The sequence below is a fragment of the Pipra filicauda genome, unplaced genomic scaffold (genome assembly GCF_003945595.2).
Source record: "Pipra filicauda isolate LSUMZ 115617 unplaced genomic scaffold, ASM394559v2 scaffold71_size5581439_pilon, whole genome shotgun sequence".
NCBI lineage: Eukaryota > Metazoa > Chordata > Aves > Passeriformes > Pipridae > Pipra > Pipra filicauda.
Window position 1 is genome coordinate 4,997,347 of NW_024104887.1, and position 19,380 is coordinate 5,016,726.

Genomic DNA, 19,380 nt, shown 5'->3' on the forward strand with positions numbered 1-19,380 from the left:
GCGTGACCTTGGGCCAAGTCCTCTCCAGGCACCCCGCGCCACCACCGCACCCCCTCTCCCACCTTCTGCTCGGTGTGGGCAAAGTCCCCCCAGCCTGGACCCCCCCGGCCCGTGCCCTGACCCCTCCGTTGGGGCTAATGTGAAGCTTCACCCTCCCCTCCCGAGCCCCCTCCTCTCCTTTGCACACGAGGCCCCGGGCGGCCGCCAGCACCGACTGTCCCCGGCCTCGCAGCCACTGTGCCTTAGCCTGAGCTGGCCACTCCTGCCCAGTTGTCCCCTGAGCCTGTTCTGGTCCCCCAGGGCTGGCGGTGTCCCCCGGAGCTGCCGAGGGATGACTGGTGGTAGTGGCAGCACCCAAAGCACAGCTGGCAGTGCCCAGCAGGGCCCCGGCCCCCCTGTATCACGTCCATTTGTACACGGGCTCCTCGCCCTTTTTTTTTCTATAGTCGAAATGGAATGAGCAATAAAGTGACATTAACATGCGTGGCCTCACGTCCTTCTCTGGGGGGAGGCCTGGCTGGTGCAGGGCTGGTGCTGAGCAGGTCTGAGAGGTGACCCCGAGGGGTCTGTGGGTGACCTGAGGGGCTTTGTTGTGCATCTGGTTTGCTCAGAGCCCCTCAGCTGGGGGGCAGCAGCAGCTGCAGGTGGGACAGAGCTGTTGTCATCCTTGCAAGCAGGAATGTGTCCCACTGCCATCCCTCTCTGGTGGCCTCCACCCCAACTTCAGCAGCAACTTGCCCGCCAACAGCAAATGACACACCAGGCTGCACAGACACGTCTTTATTAATAGAAATTATTAAAACCAACTTAACAAAATAGCCCGAAAATGGATGCTGCCCCAAGACATGGGCTCCGAGGAGCCTGGCAGGGGTGGCCCCAGGCATGGGCTCCGCTTGCTGTTGTGCCAGCTTGGTCTGGTGGCACCGAGACTGTCCCACAGCTGAACCCATGACACAGTGAAAGGAATCAGTGTCTGGCAGAGCCACAGGACCTTCCAAGCTGGTGGTGCCGCGGGAAGGGCCTTGGAAAGCAGTGCTGGGGCAGCACCATTAGAAAACAAACACTGAAACACAACCAGCGCAGAGGAGAAGGCAAAGTCTCTGCCATGCTGACAGCTGCGGGCATGGAACTGGGACATGGGTGCTGTGTGTACCATGGCTCTGGGTGGGCCCACCATGGCTTCGTGTGCCCTACAGCAGCCGTGGGCACCCCAAAGTCCCTGTGGGTCAGGCTCTGCCCTGCAGCACAGACCCTCTGCCTGGTGCCCCGAGGCTGGGGCACTCCTCTGGCACAGGTTAGCCAGCACAACTCCATCACGCTGCCAAGGCTCCAACCCCAGTGCTGGCCCTCGCTGTGAGGCTGGGCAGCTGGCACAGGGGTAATTGGGCTTCCTGACGCAGACACCGGGCTTGAGCCACCCACGCGGGAAAGGAAAAACGCTGGGCTCCGTCCTGCTGCTTCCTCTGCCACCTTTGACGCTTCCCTCCCACGGCCGCGGCGCCCCAGCAGGGACTGGGGATGGCCTTGGGGTCGTTCCCACCCTCGACTCATGGGACTGGGACTTGACAGAGCTCCAGGGGCTCCAGTTCAGGGGTTAATGCTCCCTCTTAGCTTCTGTATCTGGTGTGTCACTGGGGATGGGACACTTGGTGATGGGACAACATGGGGTGTGGTGGGCTTAGCAGCACACGAACCCCAGATCCCAGTGCGGAATGACTCAGGGACAAGGCAATGGCTCCATCCATGGGGCATCTTGGAAGGGGATCCTCTCAGCTGGGCAAGTAATGAGGGGCTGAGTGCTGCCCCGGCTCTCTCTAGCTCTGCCCAGCCCCGCAGCCATGGGCAGAAGCTGGATCCCACATGGAAGGGGAGCCTGTGGCAATGTGAGGAGACACAGAACCTGTGGGACAGCTGGCCCTGGGGCCCTTGCAGAACTTTGTTAGCTTCACATTGCGTCTTAGGTCAAAAGCGTGCCTAAAGGTATGAGGGTTGGGACTAAGGGGTTTTGGGGAGAAGGGAAGGGGCAGGTAACGGCTGGGGTGGGCAGGAGATCAGAACAAAGCAGCTGTGGGAGACTGGGGGTGTTCAAAGCCTCTCCCAGCAAAGCAGGCAGGGCACACACCTGAAAACTAACCTACACTGAAGAAATGAAACTCAACAAGCAAATCCTGCACGAGGGAGAGGACAAGCCCCTCTGCAAGCAGCACCCCTGCGTGGGGTGGCACAAGTGGGGAAGGGGCTGGAGGCCTGGGGCTGTCTGGGCCACGCAGGACAAACAGGCTGGGGCAGGAGGGAACCTGCCCTTGAAGTCCACGGCCTCTCCAAGGGGCACAGGCTAGACTAAGCAATCCCAAAGTCTGTGCCGGTGTGTCCCCAATCTCTGCCCTACGCAGCCTACTAACCCAAAGAGCCACCAATGCGTGACTCGAACTCTCTGCACCCAAGCAAACCAAGCAAAAGGCTGGCGATCCAGCACGGGGCTCACCCAAAGCTTCCCTCGCCAGTGGGGCTCGCCGGCTCCGCGCTGGCACTGCCCAAAGGCTGGCAGGACCCTCAGCGGCCCAGCCTCCACGTGAACCATCCACAGCAATGACCTTCCCAGCTGGTCTGCCCTCGAGGGGCCCTTCGCAGCACGGCCATTCTGGGGTGGGTTGAAGACGTGGCGTTTATTGTTCGTGGTGGGCTGGCGGCGGTGGCGGCGCGGCGAGGCCGCTGCTGAAGCCGGGCTCCCACCGTAACAGGCTGCGTGACTCGCTCAGGGGCCGTCGGCCCCACTCGGCCCCCTCAGCCCTCCTGGGCCCACTTGAGAAAGGTGGGGATGTCCCGCACCGGCACGTTGCGGGTCAGCGCTTTGACTCGCAGGTTCCGGTCGTCCGTCAGCAAAACCACTTCCCTGAGCAAACGGATGGGATCGTCTGCAACGAGGACAGAGAGAGAGAGAGTGAAGCGCAGACCTGCCTGCTCTGCTTCAGCCCTTGCACCCATCCCACGGTGTGTCCCCCCACCCTCCTTGCTAACAGCTCTCTGCTCCCTGCCAAGGCTTCCTGGCGTGGCTCAGAGACTGCCCTTCATCCCAAAGGCTGTCTGCTCCCCTCACCACGCTGCCCCAGGGGATGATTTGTGATCTCTGCCTGCTGCCCACTGCCCACGCGGGGTGGTGGACCGGCCACAGGCTGGGAAGAGGAGGTCTCTGCTTGACCCAGGCCAGGAAGACAGCCCGCGACCCTGGTTCCAGCAGGAAGCTGGTGCTATTATTCTGTTGATCTCATTATAAGATCTAAAGCCACCCCTTATTTTTTGTGGAGCTTTTTTGGAGCTGCCACTGACACTGAGGCGTTTCTGGATGGGGCTCAGACAGCCAGAGAGAGTTGATGCCTGAGAAATATCCTAAGGGATCTTGCCCCCATATGGATGAGCTGCCCCGCACGCAACGTGCCGGGTGGGGATGTGGGAGCCACGCTTACGTGTGTGCGAGGCAGGGGAAGCATATGGGGTATGTGTAAGCAGCTGGGTCCTGTGACCAGAGTACTGTTCCTATGAGCACAGGAAACACAGTGCCTCCGAGCCAGGACGGGAATGGAAAAAACAGAGTTTATGGGAGCCCAACATGGGCCCAGATTGGCTGTGCAGGGAGCGGCAGGACGAGGGGAAGGGGAGGGTGGCCAGGAACGCGGGCTACGGTCACAGTGTTGGGGCTGAGGATGGTGGGGTCAGCACCTGGCTGGCCCATGCCAGGAGGAAGGGGACTGGGGGATCAGTGGGAAGGCAGGCTGGGGACTGAGGGCTGCTGAAAGCGGGATTGGGAGGTTTTGTGCGGACACTTTAAGAAATGTGTAACAATAAACATCCTCTGCTCCGTGCTGGTGACGCGCCTCCTTGTTACAAACCAGAGGCTGTCAGCTTGTCAGGCCCCATTCCCCATAATCCACATGATTTCAAAATTCAGCATCATTTGCACATAAACATTTGGTGACGGTTTCTCTGTGAATCTGACAAGTTAAGCTGCTAAGAATTCGCACTGACAAATGCGGGTTGATTTCTTGGGCAGCTGCTGATGCGATTCCCATCCCCACCGCCCTGGCAACAGCCTGGGGGCTGTCTGGTCCTAGCACACGTGGCCGATGCCAACCAGGAATTAGGAGGGAAAAGAGCCCTGGACAGAAGGCATCGGGGGGGGGGGTGTGGGGGGGTGTGGGGAGGAGGCGCTTTCTGGCCCTTTGTCACCACAAAAATGGCTCTGTGGACATTTATGGTGGGTTTGTCACAGGCTGGGGCATCATCCCCAAAGTGCTGTGAGGTGCACATTTGGCAATGAGGTGGGAGGGCCACAGCCTTGGGCTGACCGGAGGCAGGAGGTGGCACCTTGGTGTTGAAAGAGGCAAAATGCAGGAGAGAACAGATCCAAGAGTCATGAAAGAGAAACTGGAAGAGTCTGTGGAATGCAACAGAGAAGGGACAAAGAAGATGTGAGGATATTCTACCTTTGTTGGAGGGCATGAAATCCTTGGCCTTGTCATTGCAATAGTGGAGGCAGCAGGACAGAATCAGGTCATCATTGTTTCCCTGGGAAAAAAAAGGAAAACGTTACCCTTGGCAGGGAAAACCCTGCACCCCCACCACCCTGACTGCTGCACCACCTCGAGACACCCCAACACAGCTCAGTAGAGCGCAGGGCCACTCTGACCTGAAACAAGAGCTCAGTCATCTGCAAACAGGGGGACAGAGGTACCTCCTGCCCAGACCTCCTGGACCCCAAGGTCCCTGATCTTCCCCAAGGAGGTGGTGGCAAATAACTCAGTGTCCAGGATGCCCCTTACCTGCTGGCCAGTGGTGTCTTCACTGCGGAAGGAGATGGACTCCAGCTCGTTGCCTCGGCTGGTCAGAGCCCTCAGGCAGTTGTCCCTGCTCTCAAATCGCTCCTCCAGGAACTCGATGGACTTCCTGGCTCTCTCCTGCACTTGGCGGGCATAGCCCGCAGCCCGGTGCTCCATCTCTGGGCCCTTGGCCAGGCCATCCAGCTCGTTTATCACTTCAAACAGGAAGAGGAGGTACAGTTACCATGGGACAAGGTGCTCCCATGACCTGCTGCTGGAGCATGCAAGTTGCCAAGGCCTCGCGGCCGGGGCACTGGGAGCTGGCTCAGGAAATCTGGGTTCAGCTGCCGCAGTGTCCCTGTGCTCCTGGACTTGGCTGTGGGTCTGGAAAAGCTTTGCTGCCTTCCACCTCTGTGGGTCACCTGGCTCGGCCCCGAGAGCGCAGGCACCTTGTCCCCGCAGTGTAACTGGTAAGGGCAACTGGTTCTGCTCCAACTGGTTCTGCTCTGTGAAACGTTGGGGAGCATTGCTGTGCCCCCCACCCCGCACTCCTGCATCATGATCAACGGCATGTCCGTGCCTGTGGGTGTCAGGAAACCCTGAACTCCTGCATCCTGCTCCTCCACCTCTGTGCACAGCGATGGCTGGTGGCACCCTGCCTCCTGCCTGCGTGGCACTGCCTGGCTCTGCACTGTCCCACATGGAAAACTTCTGCCCTGCTGCTGTAGGGCTGCATATGGGAACAGGAAGCAGGCAGTTCCCACCCTGGCACTATTTCCCACACAAATTCCAGTCCTGTTTTCCCACCTGAAGCCACCATTCCATGCTCCTGGCAGGGAACACGCTCCTTTCAACACCTCACCCATCTGGCTTTGTGCATCTGTCCTGACTCGAGATGAGCTTGGAATCCAGGTGGATTCCCAGCCTGTTCACCTTAACTGGAACCTCTTGTACTGCTGCCAAGCAGGCAGGAACTCCAGCTGCTCCAGCCCCCTAAGCCCAAGGGACCTCAGAGCTCCAGGAGGGACCGACCCTCGGGTGCTGAGGCTGCTGGAAGAGCAGCTTTGTTGTGGAGCGAGCATGTGTGTGCGAGCAACAATGCTCGTGCACACATCTGGATGCACCCTTGTGTGCCCAGCCTTGCCGCTGGTGGCGAGGCTGGGCACACAAACGTGCATCCAGATGTGCAAACAAGTGTCCCTGCCTGTGATTGTGCGCTGGGCTGCGTGTGCACGAAGCCGTGCGCGCGAGAGAGCTGGTGTGCACGTGTGCGCGGCGGAGCCTCTGCGCGCACAGTGTGTGTGTTTTAGCCATGGCTTCATTTCTGAAGATTGTTTCCGAGCTTGGAGCCAAGTCCTGAGTTCAAGTGGGAACTATGCATTCCTTGGGGGGTTCGGGGAGAGAGCTCGGGGTCTGAGGCCTCTCCCCAGTGCTGTGAATCACTGCCCGGGGAGCCTGCGTGATCGCTCTGTTCCATGGTGAGACTGGCACTCACTGTCTGGGTATTCCAATTAAATCTGCATGGAGTTGCTTTGCTCTTCCCTGGCTGGAGACTCTTCTTGCTACCGACCTGATGCTGCCATTTCCACACAATGCACGGCTGGGCCCGGGGTGGGGGGAGCCGTGCAAGAACGGAACATCAAACAGGAAAAGCTGGTATTCCCTCCCGAAATCCGCCTTCCTGCTTCCAAGCTAAACAGGCTTCAAAGGGGAGGCTTGTTTGTGCTTCTGCACCAGGCCTGGCTTCTCCATGGCGGGGTCAGGCTCAAGGAGCACAGAGCAGGTTAAAGAGCAAGAGAAACAAACCCAACGAGAAGCCGAGTGCTTAACCCCTTGCTGCATCCCCGGGAAGAGCAGGGAGGAATACCAGGGGAAGGGCACTGTGCCTATCTCCAGGCTGGTGATGGCACATGGCACCAAGGTCTCTGTCTCCAACAGCCATGGGCCCCTGGCTCACCCCAGGGGATGGCTTCCTCCTGCCCACACTGATGGCTTTCCTGAGGAATGAGGGGAAACGTGACCAACGCCCGGTGTGGAAAGGGACTCTGTGTCTTCGGGGTGCTCTGGGGAGGTGGCAGCAGTGGGAGATAAGTTACTCTGTCCCTCCTGTGTTAGGCCATGCAAGGAGGCAGCAGGACAGGAGGGTACTGAAGGTGCTCAATCCTGCCTCTGGTAGGGCAGGCCAGGCTCCTTTTGCAGGTTGAAGGCAGCAGCATCTTGGACAGGGACAGGACCAGAGTTTTCAGCTCTCCTGCTGCCCCTGGCTGGGGATTGATGGAGAAGCCTCATGGCAACCACAGGAGTGCACTGGGAGGCAGGGCCACGGCTCCAGGGCAGGTCACAGCTCTCTCAGGTGTTAATATGTTCCACAGCCCCAGGGCTGCCCAGGCTCTGCAGGTGCTGCCGATTGCCTTCCCTCTGCTTCCACACAAAGCCCTGGCACTGCAGTGCCAAGCCATGGAGCTCCCTGGCAGCTCCTGTGCTGAGCTGGGCAGGCATCCAGCCCTGCTCTTCTCATCCAGGGGTCCCATCCTCAGCCCCAGGAATCCCTTCTGATCCGGGCTGCTCACCCTGTGGGGAAGGGTGGCAGCTGGATGTCGGCTCTGGGGCAGGTAGAGATGTCTGCTGGACATCAGGAGTTGAGAAGGAAGCTTGGAGGGCAGCACCCCTGCATGCAGCGGGCCAGAAGGAGTGCACCTCACTGCCTGGGCGCTGGAGATGCCCATGGGACACAGCTGGCACTCAGCCTTCCGGGGCTGTGGATGGGATGGGGCAGCCTGTGGGCTCTGTGAGGCTCAGCCCCACTCCTGTCCCGGCCTTTCCTGCTGTCCTCGGGGATCCTCTGAGTGCCGGGCTGGCACCGGGACGTGCCAGGCGCCGGAGTGACATTGGCCGGAGGAACATTACCTCCAGCCCAGAGTGTGATCAAACAATCAGAGCAAAGGCATCTAACCAAATCCTCCCGCCACCCTGGGAGACCACCCAGCAGCACAGCCGTTATCTGCCAGGGTGAGTGTTTACCAATAACGGGAACCAGCTTGCTGTTTTACTGCGAGCTTTATAAGGATAAAAAGAAGGGCTGGGCTTGAGCAGCTCCGAGACGCTGGGACACAGGCCGGCCATTTGCTCAGGCTGCCTAAGCCTCAGCTCAGCTAGGATAAGCTATCTGTTGTGATTGTTTAACAATTCCCTCCTCCTCGCTCCCTTCAAAATTCCCTCCAAATCCCATTTAACACCCAACTGCTTCTCCCAGCCCCCTGGCACCCCAAAAAACACCAGGAGGAGAGGAGTTTGCTGAGTGCTGTGGGCAGAAGGCTGGCAGGAAGGGAGAAGGATGACTGGGGCTGAAGGAATGCCAACAACGACTGGGATGAGACAGGGCAGGATGAAGTCCAGTCCCACGGCATGAGCCGACCAGCTCCAGACCACACAGGCACTGTGGGCACATGAGGCATCGAGAGAGGGAGACAGAATGGAGGGACAGACCATGCCAGGAGAGAGGGGAAGCCCCCACCACAGCACTGGCCTACTCACCGATCAGGGGCACCACCAGGATGAACTTCCTGCAGTCCAGTAGTGTGATCAAGCTGCTGAGGTGGTCGATGAAACCATTGGTGTCTGGGACCAAAAAAACAGGTCTGATCTCCAGCTCCATCTGCCTCATCTGACTCTGGTCTTTCAGCACGGCCTGGAGGAGAAGGAAGGACACATGGTGAGGAAGGAGGATGTCAGCCCCACGACCCACGAACCCTGAGAGCAGAAGATAAGCCTGGCTGACACGCATGCATCCATGTGAAGGAGACTGGGAGGAGGCTGCATCCATCCCACCTGCACACCCCAAACACAGGGTTTTCTGTAGGCAGGCCCACAGTACACAGCAGGATGGCAAAAACCTTCAAGAGAGCACTTCTTCTAGGAGAACAGCCCTGCCGAGGCTCTGTGAAGAACTGGGACCAGCCTTGAAAATGGAGGGGTTTTGGGAACTGTCCCATTTTTGGGACTGGCAGTTGCCAGGACCATCTGTACCAGTGCCAAGAGACTGACCTTGACAGAGACCAGCAGGGAGAAAAGGGGACGGGAGGATGGGAGTTCTGGGGCTCCACAGAGAAAACAGCTCAAGGCGACAACAGCCAAAACAAACCAGTTTGGGACACATAAGTCCTGCCAACAGCATGCTAACACAGGGACCCCGAGCAGGCAGCCAGAGGTCTGTGGGGTGGGGATCCTTGGCTGAGTATCTCCCTCACTGTCCTACCACCTCCTGCACATGCCTTGCCTTTTCCGTTGCCATCCAGCTGGGAAACCAGGTGGACTCCAGCCCTGAAAACTCACAGTGCTGTCCTTGGTTGAGCCCTTAGCACCCACTGAAACCAAAGGTGCTCACACTCACAGGGAGAGGGTCTGCTGGGGCTCCCTGCCCGCCTTCCGGGGCTGCACCTGGACCTCTGGACAATGCCAGCTGCCAAAACGGGACCCCGGAGCTCACGTATGACTTTCGAGGCTCTCGAAGGACTCGGGCTCTTTAGTAAGTCACAGGATTAAAAAACTCAGGATGCTATTCTAGTGCTTCCTCTACTTAAAAATAGCTTCCCTGGACTCACTGATGTTTGTTGCCTCTAATAGGAACCGGTCACCCAAGGAGCACAGCAGTGCTGCTGTGGAACACATCCACCATGCAAACCCTTCTGAGACTGGGCTCACACCCCCAGATGCGCCTCAGGGACATGTGAGGGCCACCGACCCTGTTCTGCCCAATGTTATGGGGAACTCCCCCTGCCCACAGTGAGGATCCCAACCCTCTCTCAGTCATGCCAAAGCCTCGGAGGCGCCCTGGAATGACGAGCTGCACGGGCCAGCAGTGGCCATGGAAAGAAGTGGTTTTTAATTCATTTCCAAGTGTTGTCATCTGGCTTTAAATCAAGGCAGCTTGATGCTGCCACCTCCCACAAGTGTCTCCAGGCAAGGCAGCAAACAGAACCTCACCACGTGCCTCCCACCCTCCTTCTGGCAGTGCTAGTCCTGGGGATATGGCTCCCACAGACCCCGAGGGCTGACAGGCAGAGCGGGAAGCATGCCAGGTCCTGCCTACTGCATGCCAGTGTGAGGACATGCCCTTCCCATCACACAAGGGACACACCAATGTCTCCACACTGATGCTCTGCACCAGCCATGTGCTGGATGCCATCCCTGCTCTGCCTTCACCCAGAGAGGTGTTGGCACTCACCAGTGGCACAGGAAGAGCTACAGCCAGGGACAAGCTGGAGTCAACTCCAGCACGGTGCTGCTGCTGCCTCGCCATGAGGAGAGCAGGAGGTGGGGTGTCTCCACAGGGTTTTGGGGTGTGGGAGGAGACACTCACCCCTGGGAGGCACCAGATAGACCCTGCTCCCCCTGCTATGGGGAGACAGAGAAGAGCCCCATCAGCCAACGCAGAAACCAGAGAGCGGCACGTCCCTTGTGAGGTGGCCAAAGACGTCAATGGTCCCAAAGTTGCAGGAAGAGGTGGGTGAAACCACACAGTCTTCAATGAACTGCAACAGTCTCAAGTGAACAAGGGTTGCTGGCAGGAGGGGATCCCCACCTGCACCCCAATACAGATCCTGACTCTGTGACTTGCCCCAGCCCGTGCAGGTGACCTCAGGAGCGTGAGCAGGACTCTCACCTACCCCTGGGGCTGGGGGCGCGGGGGTGATGATGGGTAGGGCAGTACCCTCGTGTGTGGCATTTGCCCCGGCGGCTCTCGTGGGCTGTACCCGGCTGATTCCTGGCAGCCGCCAGCAACGCCTGTGCCGGCCGTCACGTCCCATTCCGCTCGCCGGGCCGCCCGGTGAGAGAAGGACACAGGATGCGCCGGGAGTGAAAGAGCGAGGTCGGCGGGGAGCGTGCCAAGTCCCCGCGCACAGCTCCGGGCCGCTCGGGGAGCCAGAGGGAAACTCGCCTTTGCAGAGTTCAGAGGCCGGCAGCGAGATTTATTTTTGTTTGTGTGAGTAAAAGGCTGCAGAAGCCTCTGGCCAAGGGGCTTGGGGGAGAGAGGAGTGGCCTGTGATTCATGCGGACGCTGGCTGGCCCCATGCCAGAGATGAAAGGGAGCCCATGTGTGGAGAACTGGGGAGGCGAGTTCTGCCTTAACCCTTCTGCTGGCCCGTGGGGCACAGTCCCATGGGGAGGAAGGGGAACATGGGGATGCAGATCGGGGTGCCTGTGTCTGGGGCCCGGCTTCTGTGCTGCTGCCAAAAACAGGCTGCCAGTCCCACTGTGCCTCAGTTTCCCTGATCCGAGGACAGGGAGATGCTGGCCTGTGTGTCCTGCTGGGAGGTGGAGTCTGGAGACAACCCTGGGGAGCGTGGGGCAGATGGAACAGTGGAGGTACAGCCTCACCCTGGCCAAGTGCTTTTGGACTGTTGGATTTTAGCCTTGGCTTATTTGAGTTAAAAACACTGCCTGGCTCGGTGGCAGGGTGACCCCACAGTGCTGGACGTGGCAGGGGACCTGCGAGGCTGGAAGCTTCGTGCTCTCTCCTTGGGCTGACAGCTCCCCCCCACCTCGCCTCCTGCACCCACACCCTGTGGCCTCAGCGATTCTCCCACCTGCAGCACCCTGCCCATCCTGCTGCTCCAGCCATGGGGGCTTCTCCCAGGAGCTGGGCTGGAGCCGGAGGTGGCTCCCTCGGCTGCCCCAGCTGGTGGCAGCACTGAGATCAGACACTCCTGCACACACAGTCCCAAATTCCCAGCTCATCCATCAGCTGGGATCACCTGGGGGATTCCCCGGAAGGCGGAAGGCGCTGCCTGGGAGAGGGCTTCCAGCATGGGCAGAGGGCAGGACCTCCAAAAGCCAGGCCACCAAGAGGAACTTCATGCAGAGAGAGAGGGGTTGACCCGTGGGTCTCTACCACTATCACAGAATAGGAGGGGATCTCCACATGGATCCCTGAGGCTCCACACACAGACCCCAGAGCTCCTCTACCCATAGTGCCAGGATGGTGGAAAGGCCTGGAGCCAAAGCTTGGCAGAGACAAGTGCCCTGCTGCCTTTGGGACAGGTCACATGGGGTCACGCTGCTCTGCCTGGACGTATGGGCCATCACCATCCTGACACCGCCTCTCCTGCCACGACCGGCTCTCCCACCGCGGGGAAACCCGGCGCCGCTGCCCCTTCCATCCCCTCGCGCTCCGCGGGGATCGGAGGCGGATTTTCCAGGGCCGAGAACAATGCCTCTCTAGCCTCCGCTCGAGGGCTTCCTCCTCCCAAGGCTCGTCCTCCAGCGTCTTCCTCAGGAGTAAACGTGCCCTGTGCCTGGTAGCTCACCGGGGCCGCCGCCGTGGCGGAGCCGCCGTGGGTGGGTGTGCGCCTTCCGCAGCCAGCAGGCACCCGCTCCCAGGCAGGTGCGTGTCGGCGCGTGTGCGCCCGCGGCATTGTTCCTGCGCGCCGAGGAGAGCGTGAATGGGACACGGCTATATTTAGCCACTTACTCACACTACCGCCACAAAGGAGCGGCTGCATCTTAAGGGGGCAGCCGTTCCGTGGGCTCAGAAGGGACAGGAGAGCGGCTATTTTGGGAAGACATGTCATAATTGGCCGCCCCGGTTAAGCTGCTTCTGTAATGCTGAGCAAAACAATAGCAGCATCCAGAGGAAGAGCCTGTTATGTTTCAGGTGGGATGTTTTCAACCGGTCAGGAAACTCGACCGCTCCCAGCGCACAGCGGCGGCACAAAGGACAGGGGACGCTGAACAGCATGGACCAAGGGCCTGGCCAAGCAGCAGGGGTGGCTGGGAGAGCAGGGCACGGCCTGGCGCGGGCTGGGGACAGCCCTGACTGAGAACGCTGCCTGCCCCAGCAGCGTTGCTGCCACCTCCTCTTGTGTACCTGCCTGCTCGGACTCTTCTCCTTCCAGATAACTGGGCAGCACCCAGGGATTTGGCTGGTCTTTCACCTTGTCCCAATGAATCTCTGCTGCTACCAGCTGTCACCAACTCTGTCCCAGTCCAGGCATGTTGTGAGGGCAGAGACAGGCTGGCAGTGGAGCAAGGGAGCAGCAGCCAACCCATCACCCAGGGCCAGGCAGCAAAGGGCTGCCCAGGGACACAAGAGATTTTACCCTGCTCTGGTCTGCCTTTCCCCCTCAGAGTAATGGTTTTGTGGACCAAGGTCATGTAGGGGAACAGAGCTGAGCTCTCCTGTTCTCTCTACAGCTGGTGCTGGCCAAGGGTCACCCTGTTTGTCATGTACCCTGCCTGGACCTGTGCTCCCCAGCAGCCTGAGCCACAGTCCCGCACACACCCAGAACGGACAGGGACTAAAGGAGCTCAGTGAAGTCCAAATTCCCCTTGAGGTGTGAATGTGACTCCAGCATGGAGGCTGCAATGAGAAGCCATAGGGCTGTCCTGCAGCAGCAGCGAACCTGGAACAGTGTCGGGTGTGTGATCTCCACCAGCAGCACAGCTGGGCTGCCAGAGGCGGGGAGCAGGGCAAAGGCAGGGACAGTGCAGGAAAACCTGCTGGGGAGAAGGCAGTGACTTTACCCATGAGAAGCACAACTCTGCAGGTCCCAGTTGAGACCCTGACACCACGCTCCCCTTGGGTACAGAAAGAAACCGGATGGCCAAGAGATGAAAGCTTTGCCCTGCACCCTGGGTCCCTGCACACACCATCACAGATTCTACAGAGGGCAGCCACAGCACTTGGATCCGAGCCCCCACTGCTATGCAGGCACAGTCACACAGCCCTGCGTGGGGAGCTGAGGCTCTCAAGTGTGCTGATACAGGAGCCACATCTGCTGGACTCGGATGTATCTGTGCTTGTCCCCAGGATAATGAAAGTGGGACTCGGAGAGCACCTGATGCTCCCTAGGTGGGCAGTGAATGAGAGGCTGTAACAGGGAAGGCAGAAGGTCCTCAAGTCTCATGAAACATAAAATCTCTTGGGAAGAGCAGAAAGGTCAAGGATCACAGGCTAAGAGGGAAAGTGGAGGGGGTGGATGCTGAGCTGGCTCCAACCTGGCCTCTGCCGGCAGCATTTTCCACCCGAGTTCCTCCACTCCTCGAGCTGCGTGGTCAGTACCAGGGCAGGGAGAGGACTGGGGCAAGCACGCATGTTCTGCTCTAGGCCATTCCCAGCCAGCTACGGACTGGATGACTTTACTGAAGCCCTAAGGACTTCTCCTCCGCCCCGCGCCGTCAGACTCCAACTGCACCTCAGCTCTCAGCTGTGCAGCCCCTGAAGCTGCCCACACCCTCATTTTGACCTCTCTCTGCCTGCGAGCATTGGCCCCAGCACGGCCGGGGAGGAAGGGAGGAGCACGCCGGGGGGAGAAAGCCCCTGACAACATCAGGCAGCCCCCACTCTCCCCGCAGAATGGGCAGCGGCCATCCCGGGGGGCCCTGCTGCAGCTGCGCTGGTCGCCGGGGCCGGGATCTGCTGCATGCTGCCCTCCCTGAACATGTGCAGTTCCTGTTTGCTGTGTCTGTACAAGGCAGTGGGAAGTGGGGAATTTACTTACACCTCCCGCTTAACAACCCTGGGAGGCTGGAAGGCTTCAGGCCGCTTTAATTTACAGCCCATCTCTCCAATCTCTCACTCGTTCGCTGCTGCTTTCTTCCTCCTTGTATTAACGTGACTCAGGTACCTGCCAACAATAATGGACTTGCTTGCGGGGGCGGGCCCCTCCCTCCCGGCACAACTTCTACCTTCGCCTTGATATGAATTGCTCCAAATTCAAATGAAAAAAAAAAAGAAAAAAAAGAAAAAAGGCAAAATCTGAAAAGGTTGGGGTGGGTTTGGAAAAGCGAAGCGCAGTGGTTCTGGGCCCGGCGCCAGTAGCCGGAGGGTACACATGTGCAGGCTCTCCCAGTAGGGCCTTCAGCAGCCCTGTTTTACAACCACCTCGGCACACACTGCAGAGTTCACGCATATGGCCAGACAGATGTGTCTGGCTTACGTTCAAGGCTGGAAAATGAAGAATTATGGAAGTGAAGGGCCCTGGGCATTAGAGAGGGCGGAGGTGAGGGGGAGGGGAGCCAGGGAGAATTTTTCCTCTGCTGAGAAATCTTCATCTGGGCTGCGAGGCTGGAGGAAGAGGGGTTGTGAGCAAGGAGGCAGCCAACAGCCATGCATGTGAGATTGCTCTTAAAGCAACAGGGTGCATTGCCAGGGGTCTGCTCCCAGTCCAACCAGTTTACTTCACCAGCTCCCACTGGGAAACACGCTCAGATCAGGCCAGGGCCGGGCCAGGATCACCTGTATCCCTTCTGTTTGTCCCCATTACGATGGCAACGTTCTGGCTGCAGCAGCCGTTCGCAGACTATTTTTCCGCCGCTGGCTCCTGCATGAACTCTGCCGTTCTCGTCCCACCCTCTCCCTGTCTGCCTGTGCCCCGCTACACAGGAAAGCTGATTTCTCACTGAACCGTGGAGCCTCTGCCCTGGGTGGGGGGACAGCTCACTGCCTGGCACACACAGCACTACAGCTCTGCCAGAGCTCCTGGGTGTGTTGACAGCTCTGTAGGGAAGCTATGTCTGCCTTCAAGGGGGTCCCAGGAGTCCCCAGAACATTCACCTCAGGGGCTGAGACAGCAGATCTTACCCAAGGTGGGGACAGCAACCCCGATGGCCCTTCCAGAGGGCCAAAGCTGATCTTGCTGCTGGGTTTCACAGAGACAGCACAGGGCACCTACACTCAGGGAGGTCAAGGTGCTATGGGACATCCCAAGAGGCTGCTGAAGCATGGCAGGATAACGGTTGTGCACCATCAGCACAGCGAGGTGGGATCAGCCCATCATACCTGAATCTTGTCTTGACGGCGCTGCTGCTCAGCAACTTTCCTGGCCAGGGCTTGCTTTTTGGCTCTGAGCTCCTTGATGTCCATCTCTCCTCCACTGCCTTCAGTCTCCGAATCATCTTCAAATGCCTCAATCCTCACATCATCCTCCTTCTTCCAGGAAATGCAGAAAGAGAGCAAAACAGGAGAGAAATCATTGTAAGGGATGCTGGTGACACGGATCATTCTCGTTTTGCTCTCATTCTTCCAGCAGACAAATCCCTGTCAGGCATGGTCCATCACCCCTTGCTGATGAGTGACTGACTATTTCTAAACATCCAAAAGAAGCCAATTAATAGTAAACATCCAGGAAATGACAAGGTGAGACAGGAGGTAACGGGGCAGGAAAGGCAGCGACCAGGCAGGGCAGGGGCAGCCTGGCTTTAACACTCTGTTCTAAAAATCACACCCTCTTCCTCACCTTGGAAAACTCTTCCCACAGCCTTGGGTGAGTCACTGATGTTTTACAGCCTTCAATGCTGTGAAACCATGGTATTTCCCTGTCTCTCTGCTTTGCCTGGCTGTTTGGATGACACATCCCTTGGAGCAAATGCTGCTCTATGAGGCTGTACGAGGCTGCTCTAATCCTGCTACCTCATCCCAGGCTGGGAACACAGGGTGGTCATCTTGACAGGAAACTCAGATACATGAACCCAGGAGAGAAAAGAGCCTCTTGCCCTTCTCTGTTTTCATTTCGGTACAAGTCAGAGAGATGACTGCACCCACCACAGAACTTCTATCTGACTTGGAACAGATGTTTCAGAAGGAGACACTTGACTTTAAGTTTGATATGAACTCAAGGTTCTCCAACCTCCTGCCCACATAAGCACTTCTCGACCATGTTGCATCTTCTCCCTCTCCTAGAGACCCTTCTCTGGGGCTTTCCACCAGGAGTTCTGCAGGCCCTTCCCAGGACGCCTACACTGTCTAAACTGAAGACCCCAGAAAGAGCCACGCTGTTCCCTCTCCAGGTGAAGGACACACTGGCCTTTCCCCATGTACCCAAATCTCTGGGACACAGGAAGGTGGGAGGTGGTGGCCGGTGTCTAACTGGGGATCAGCCACAACCAAGTTCGGCTGCAGCTTTGTTGCTCTCCCCAGTGACTTCAGGTCTGAAGGGGAGCCCACAAGTCCCTGTTCCTCAACACGTGTCCCACACGTGCTGCCCAGGAGCCCAACTCTGCCACTCCTGCTGACAGCCACCCCTTGTCTCACCCAGGCCCCCTTGCTGCCCACTGCAGTGACCACAGTCCTTCCCAAGCCCTGCCACTGCCCATCTCCTCTTCCCTGCCCAAAATCCAAGGGTTGTGATGGGGCTGGGAAGAGTTCCCAAGTAGCACCTGGGCAGAAAGACCTGCTCTGAGTCCCTAGAGGGCTGCAGGGAGGGGACAGACCCTGCACAGAGGGATAAGAGCATGGCTACACTCCTTGCCCTGTGCAGGCTGCCATGACATGTGGCAGCAGGAGGGACCTGTGGTCTTAATTTAGAACAACCCCAGCACTGCACAGTCGCGCACTCAATCATTTCACCAGGACCGCACACCCGCCTGGCCACAGAACCACCTACTCTTCTCTCCCTGTGACTTTTTAGGCATGGGAAGGAGGAAGACGGAGCCCTCAGGCTCACTTCCCTCTGCTGGGACAGCCTGGACGACAGGGGATGGGGGGATGCTGCCAGAGGGAGAGCATCGGGGAAGGGCCTCGGGGAAAAGTGTCTGCCAGATCTGCTGCGGTGGGTCGGGACCCGCTTGCCCAGTGTGGGGTGGTCACGCTGGAGAGCTGGAAGCTCCCTTGAGATCAGAGCCAAAGGAGGAAGCTCCAGGGTTGCACAATGAGCTCAGGAAGAGGTTCCCACAGCTGAGAAGAGTCTGTGGGGACAGGGCAGGAGTGAGCTACCCTCATGCTGTGCTTGTTCACAGCAGGAATTGGAGGGACTGACCCGAGAACAGGACCATCCCTGTCATGACACTGGGTAGAACCTGAAGATTCTCCCATATCCCATAAGTCAGCTTGAAAACCTCCAGCACCTTCTCCAGAAGAGAACAAAGGTCCAGGTCTCTCATCTTTACAGAGACATCTCTTGCTGTCTGGGGATTTGCTCTGACCCTCAGTGCAAAAACAAATCACCTAAAATCTGTCCCTGCTCGGCTGGAGCTGGATGATGGGACAAAGAGGGTGCTGAGCACAATCTTGCTCTGGGCTCCTCCAGCTGTCAGCTCCCTGGGGCACACAGAGCCATGGGACACAGACAAGGTGCTGTCCCCATAGGGGGTGATACCCCTCTGGCTCTGAGTGCCTGGTCTCGGCACAGGGAGGGGAGCCAGAGTGAGCCTGGGCAGCGCGGGCCACCCAGCTTCCCGTTCCCAACGCCTCTGCCCCTCTCTCCTGTTTCCCTGGCCTTTCCAACTGCAAGATAAAACAGAAGAAAAGAGTCAACCTGCAGAGCGGCTGGCAGGGCCCTTAAACACACACACGGAGCCTGGAGTGAAGCAAGGCCTACAGGAACAAGCAAGGGCAGAAAAACAAGAGCTGAATTCCTTAATCACATCAGGATGTGAGAGGCAGGGGAGGGACGGGGCGCCAATGTCAGCTCTTCCTGTACGTGTGCTGGAGGCTGGAGCTCAGGCCTCCGCTGCAACGAGCTCCACGGCTATAAACTTGATCCTGAAGCTGAACCCTGACACCCCCTCGCCCACCTCCTCTCCCGGGGCCTCGGTGCTGCACGTTATTAAAGCTCCCCCCCGCTCTGGGTATGAAAAAGCAGCATCTGGAACTCATAGCAGAGTGCTAGATAGAGGCAGGCGGGCTGGACTGGCAGGAAAGGGCACGAGTGAAGCACACTCGGGAGACAAGAGCTGTGCACCATTTGCCCCCCCGCCTCCCCCCATAAAATGCACACACAGCTACGCCAGCTATAAATAGCGGGAGCTGCAGGGCAGGCACAGGCTGGGCCCCACAGGGGTGATTCTTCCTTCACCGAGGCGCGCTCTTCCCGCACGGTACCTGATCTTCCAGTTGTTTTCCCTCTTGGCTTCCCATTTCCTTTCCCATGGCGTCTGGGACGGGTGCCACTGACACATATTTTCCACCCTTGAATGCCAGCAAAGGCTCTTCTTGTCCACAAAGGGCTTCCAGGAAATACTTCAGAACTGTGACCCTCTTGCAGTCGGCTGCAATAACCTACGGGGTGAGGACGAGGGGGTTGGGGAGAGGGAAAGGAAAACAAAGTCAGTGCAAAGGGGAGTGGATGAGTAACGACCAGGGGGAAATGTTCGGGGATAGAAGGCCCAGTGGGATGGAGGCAGCACCGCAGGGATGTGCGGGGTGCCCCTCTTCTAAACAGGGATGGAAGGGGTTTGCTTTGCCTTGCAGCCCACTGTCCCCAGGGAAAGGGAGGCAGGCAAAGTGAGGACACCCAGCACCAATCCGTATTCTGTCCTGCCTCCTCTGTGCACCCCAGGGCTGCAGGACTGCGACTGCCAGGGGACAGCCAGTCCCCTGCTCACTCCAAATGGGGAAAGAACTGCTGAACCATGAGAGATCAATGATGTGGCTTGTCCCTACTTTTCGTTTTGGCTCCATTGCCAGATTCCCCCCAAAAAGCTGGGGAGGGATGCAGGTGTGAGAACGGGTGGGTGAGGGCATTTAAGAAAAGCTTCTTGCCTCCAGCCCGACCCCATCCCATGGGCCCATCTCACAGACCCACTGGGGAGCCCCGTCAGGGAGGCTGGGACGGATCTGGCCAGAAGG

At 58.5% G+C, this 19,380-nt stretch overlaps 1 protein-coding gene across 1 annotated transcript; it reads right to left on the minus strand.

The window, feature by feature from the left end:
* Positions 1-765: 765 nt before the first annotated feature.
* Positions 766-19,212, minus strand: LOC113990491 (telomerase-binding protein EST1A-like). Its single transcript, XM_039389299.1, has 7 exons — positions 19,195-19,212; positions 18,634-18,810; positions 15,595-15,744; positions 8,349-8,502; positions 4,818-5,029; positions 4,482-4,563; positions 766-2,915 (listed from the first exon to the last, which is right to left on the minus strand). Exons 1-7 carry the CDS (start codon positions 19,210-19,212, stop codon positions 2,785-2,787), a joined length of 924 nt encoding a protein of 307 aa, XP_039245233.1. The 3' UTR covers positions 766-2,784.
* Between the last annotated feature and the right edge of the window lie 168 nt (positions 19,213-19,380).